The 3,304-nt window shown below is 39.0% G+C and overlaps 1 protein-coding gene across 1 annotated transcript; it reads left to right on the top strand.

Annotated features, from left to right (window-relative positions):
- Positions 1-1,196: 1,196 nt before the first annotated feature.
- On the top strand, positions 1,197-2,180 carry LOC137982012 (uncharacterized). Its single transcript, XM_068829025.1, has one exon. It carries the CDS (start codon positions 1,245-1,247, stop codon positions 2,103-2,105), a length of 861 nt encoding a protein of 286 aa, XP_068685126.1. The 5' UTR covers positions 1,197-1,244; the 3' UTR covers positions 2,106-2,180.
- Positions 2,181-3,304: the final 1,124 nt, after the last annotated feature.

Genomic DNA, 3,304 nt, shown 5'->3' with positions numbered 1-3,304 from the left:
TGTTATTCTGTAGGAATCTGAGGAAAAACAGTAAGATTATGTCAACTGTTTTTCATGAGTAAAATAGTTAACCTCATCATGTTAAATATAATAGTTACTCTTTCCATCTCTTGGTGTAAATAACAGAGAGCGTATTGAGTTCATAGCAGTGCAGTTTTGAAATATTTCCGGCTTGAGCCGACAATGGATAAATTTATATAAAAATAAATAAACGGAATCAATTATTTTTAAAAATGCAACCACTTTTGAATTAAAGGAACATGTTTCGATGTTTCAAATATCACCAGCCATAGTTAGTGTAACAGTTAAATTTTTACAACATGATCAGTATATATAGCTATCAATTATAGTTTTCAGCAATTAGTTTTCAGCAAGAAGTTTACCCAAGGCTGTTACTTCAGAGAGCTAAACGGTGAGGCATGGTCAAACCATGGTAGCTGTGATTTGAAATATGTTTCACTGGTCTTACTTACAAATATTCAAGTTTCACAAGTTTGGCAAAAATTCCATTCGTCAAAAAAGTAATGTTGTTATTCTGTAGGAATCTGAGGAAAAACAGTAAGATTATGTCAACTGTTTTTCATGAGTAAAATAGTTAACCTCATCATGTTAAATATAATAGTTACTCTTTCCATCTCTTGGTGTAAATAACAGAGAGCGTATTGAGTTCATAGCAATGCAGTTTTGAAATATTTCCGGCTTGAGCCGACAATGGATAAATTTATATAAAAATAAATAAACGGAATCAATTATTTTTAAAAATGCAACCACTTTTGAATTAAAGGAACATGTTTCGATGTTTCAAATATCACCAGCCATAGTTAGTGTAACAGTTAACTTTTTACAACATGATCAGTATATATAGCTATCAATTATAGTTTTCAGCAATTAGTTTTCAGCAAGAATTTTACCCAAGGCTGTTACTTCACAGAGCTAAACGGTGAGGCATGGTCAAACCATGGTAGCTGTGATTTGAAATATGTTTCACTGGTCTTACTTACAAATATTCAAGTTTCACAAGTTTGGCAAAAATTCCATTCGTCAAAAAAGTAATGTTGTTATTCTGTAGGAATCTGAGGAAAAACAGTAAGATTATGTCAACTGGTTTTCATGAGTAAAGTAGTTAACCTCATCATGTTAACCTCATCATGTGGCCACGTGATGTGGCCACGTGATGTGGCCAAGATGGACGGACGTGTGTTTGAGTGCTCTGCGTAATATCTTCCACCTTTCGTAAATTTCTGATGTTTAATTGTTTCCTTCGCTTTTATCTATTTGTTTCGGTCTCTTGTTTCGTGTGTCACATTATGCCTGAGTCTATTGTCAACCTAAGGAAAGAAAATAACGATATAAAATCTAAAATTTCTGCATTATCGGAGGAGATTTCAAGACTAAAAGATTTAATTCAACAACAAAACAGCAGTGCCGCCCCTTCTACTCAAGAAGTATCTCACAGTCTTGAGTTCCTTAGCAAGGAATATGATGACCTTATTCGCTTCAAAACCACTGCCAGCAAAGAGTTGCAACGACTCAGTTCACAACTCACTGAGGTCAAGATCAGGGTGGACGCCATTGCTAACGCCATTGATGAATTCCAAGAATATAGCTTCCAATATAATGTTAAAATAGTCGGTGTACCTGAGGTGTGTTCGAACGAAGCGGCTTCAACAACAAGTAAGCTTTGTGTAAAATTGTTTAAAGAAATGGGAGAGAATATTTCAATCGAAGATGTTGACACTGCCCATCGTGTCCCGCAAAGAAACAACGCCGGAAATCCAAAGCCTATAGTCTGCAGATTCGTGAGACGGCTGGTAAAGGAATCTCTACTGTGTCATCGGAAAGAAATTAGCAATGTAACCCCAGTTGCGGTTGGTTTACCAGAAGGGTCTTCATTGTCTTCGGCTAGAATTTACGATCATCTTTCACCAAGAAGGCAAGCAGTCCTATTCCAGGCTAAAAGGGTTAAAGAAGAATTCCACTATCAATATTGCTGGTCAAAGGGTTCCGATATTTGTTTGCGAAAAGACTCCACATCGCGCATAATCAAGCTCAAGAGCATGGCGGACCTCGACGAACTTAAACGTAAACTGGCCACTGAAGGTTAGACTTTACTAAAATGTCTATTGTACACGATAAAAATGTCTTCTCGTAAAGCAAAAAAACAGTCCGCGATCGAAATTAAGGCCCTACTCGCGCAACTACCTTATTATAGCTGCAAACAACTGACTTCTGCTCACCCACAGTTTAATAGTTTAATTGGTATCCGGTCGTTTCGCCAACGAGTTGTTTCGCCAACGACCCGTTCGCCAACGTCTAAGGTCGTTTAGCCAACGTCCTAAGTCGCTTGGCCAACGTCTAAATAAAAGTTTACACTTGTGTGTGTTGTCATTTATTCCATTCCGACGGCAGTTCTCTACGAGTAAAAAAAAGTCTTCAGCGCGTGTGTGCAATGTTAACCAGTCTTTTCCTGTGTTGTCATTTATTTCATTCCCTCGCCTGGAATTATTTTCCCTGCGCGTGCGACGGCAGTTCTCTACGTGTAAAAAATTTCTTTAGCGCGTGTGTGCAATGTTAACCAGTCTTTTCCTGTGTTGTCATTTATTTCATTCCCTCGCCTGGAATTATTTTCCCTGCGCGTGCGACGGCAGTTCTCTACGTGTAAAAAATTTCTTTAGCGCGTGTGTGCAATATTAACCAGTCTTTCCCAGTCACAAGTCAAACAATTGACACTGATTAGCGTCGCATCTTAATTAGCGCATCTTAATTAGCGTCGAATATGGATGTTTCTGGTTAACCAATCAGATCTGTGAATTTTATCGCACTTACCTTTCTGATCCGATGCATAAGTATAAAAGGCCCAAAAAGATACAGGATCTTCATTCGAGCTTTAGAGCAACTGAATACAATTCCAGCTTTACATCATGAACATCTGCAACGTCTGTAACTTCGCCGTTCGCCCGCGCCAGGAAGGCCTTCAATGTGACGGCTGCTACCGTTGGCAACATCGTACCTGCGATACTGGAATATCCCGAGCCCAGTACCGCGCCGCTGTACGGTCTGGAGAGGGAATCGACTGGAGTTGCCAGGTGTGCATGGAGACACCATACTTCGAGAGTAGCGGAATGGAGGAAGATGTGGACTCGTTGATGAATGACCCCTCAATGGTAAGTACATGCACTTATGTTTATGTAACTTTGGTGGGATGCTTTAAGAGAGAAAAATCTCTCCTTAGAAATATACCATTTATTTATGCCGTTACCTCGATCTTTAGCGTGAGATTGGTACTTTTTCACACCTATTGTTA

This window comes from Montipora foliosa, chromosome 13, assembly GCF_036669935.1.
Source record: "Montipora foliosa isolate CH-2021 chromosome 13, ASM3666993v2, whole genome shotgun sequence".
Lineage (NCBI taxonomy): Eukaryota > Metazoa > Cnidaria > Anthozoa > Scleractinia > Acroporidae > Montipora > Montipora foliosa.
The sequence above is the reverse complement of the archived record's forward strand: the minus strand, read 5'-3'. Positions and strand labels throughout refer to the sequence as shown.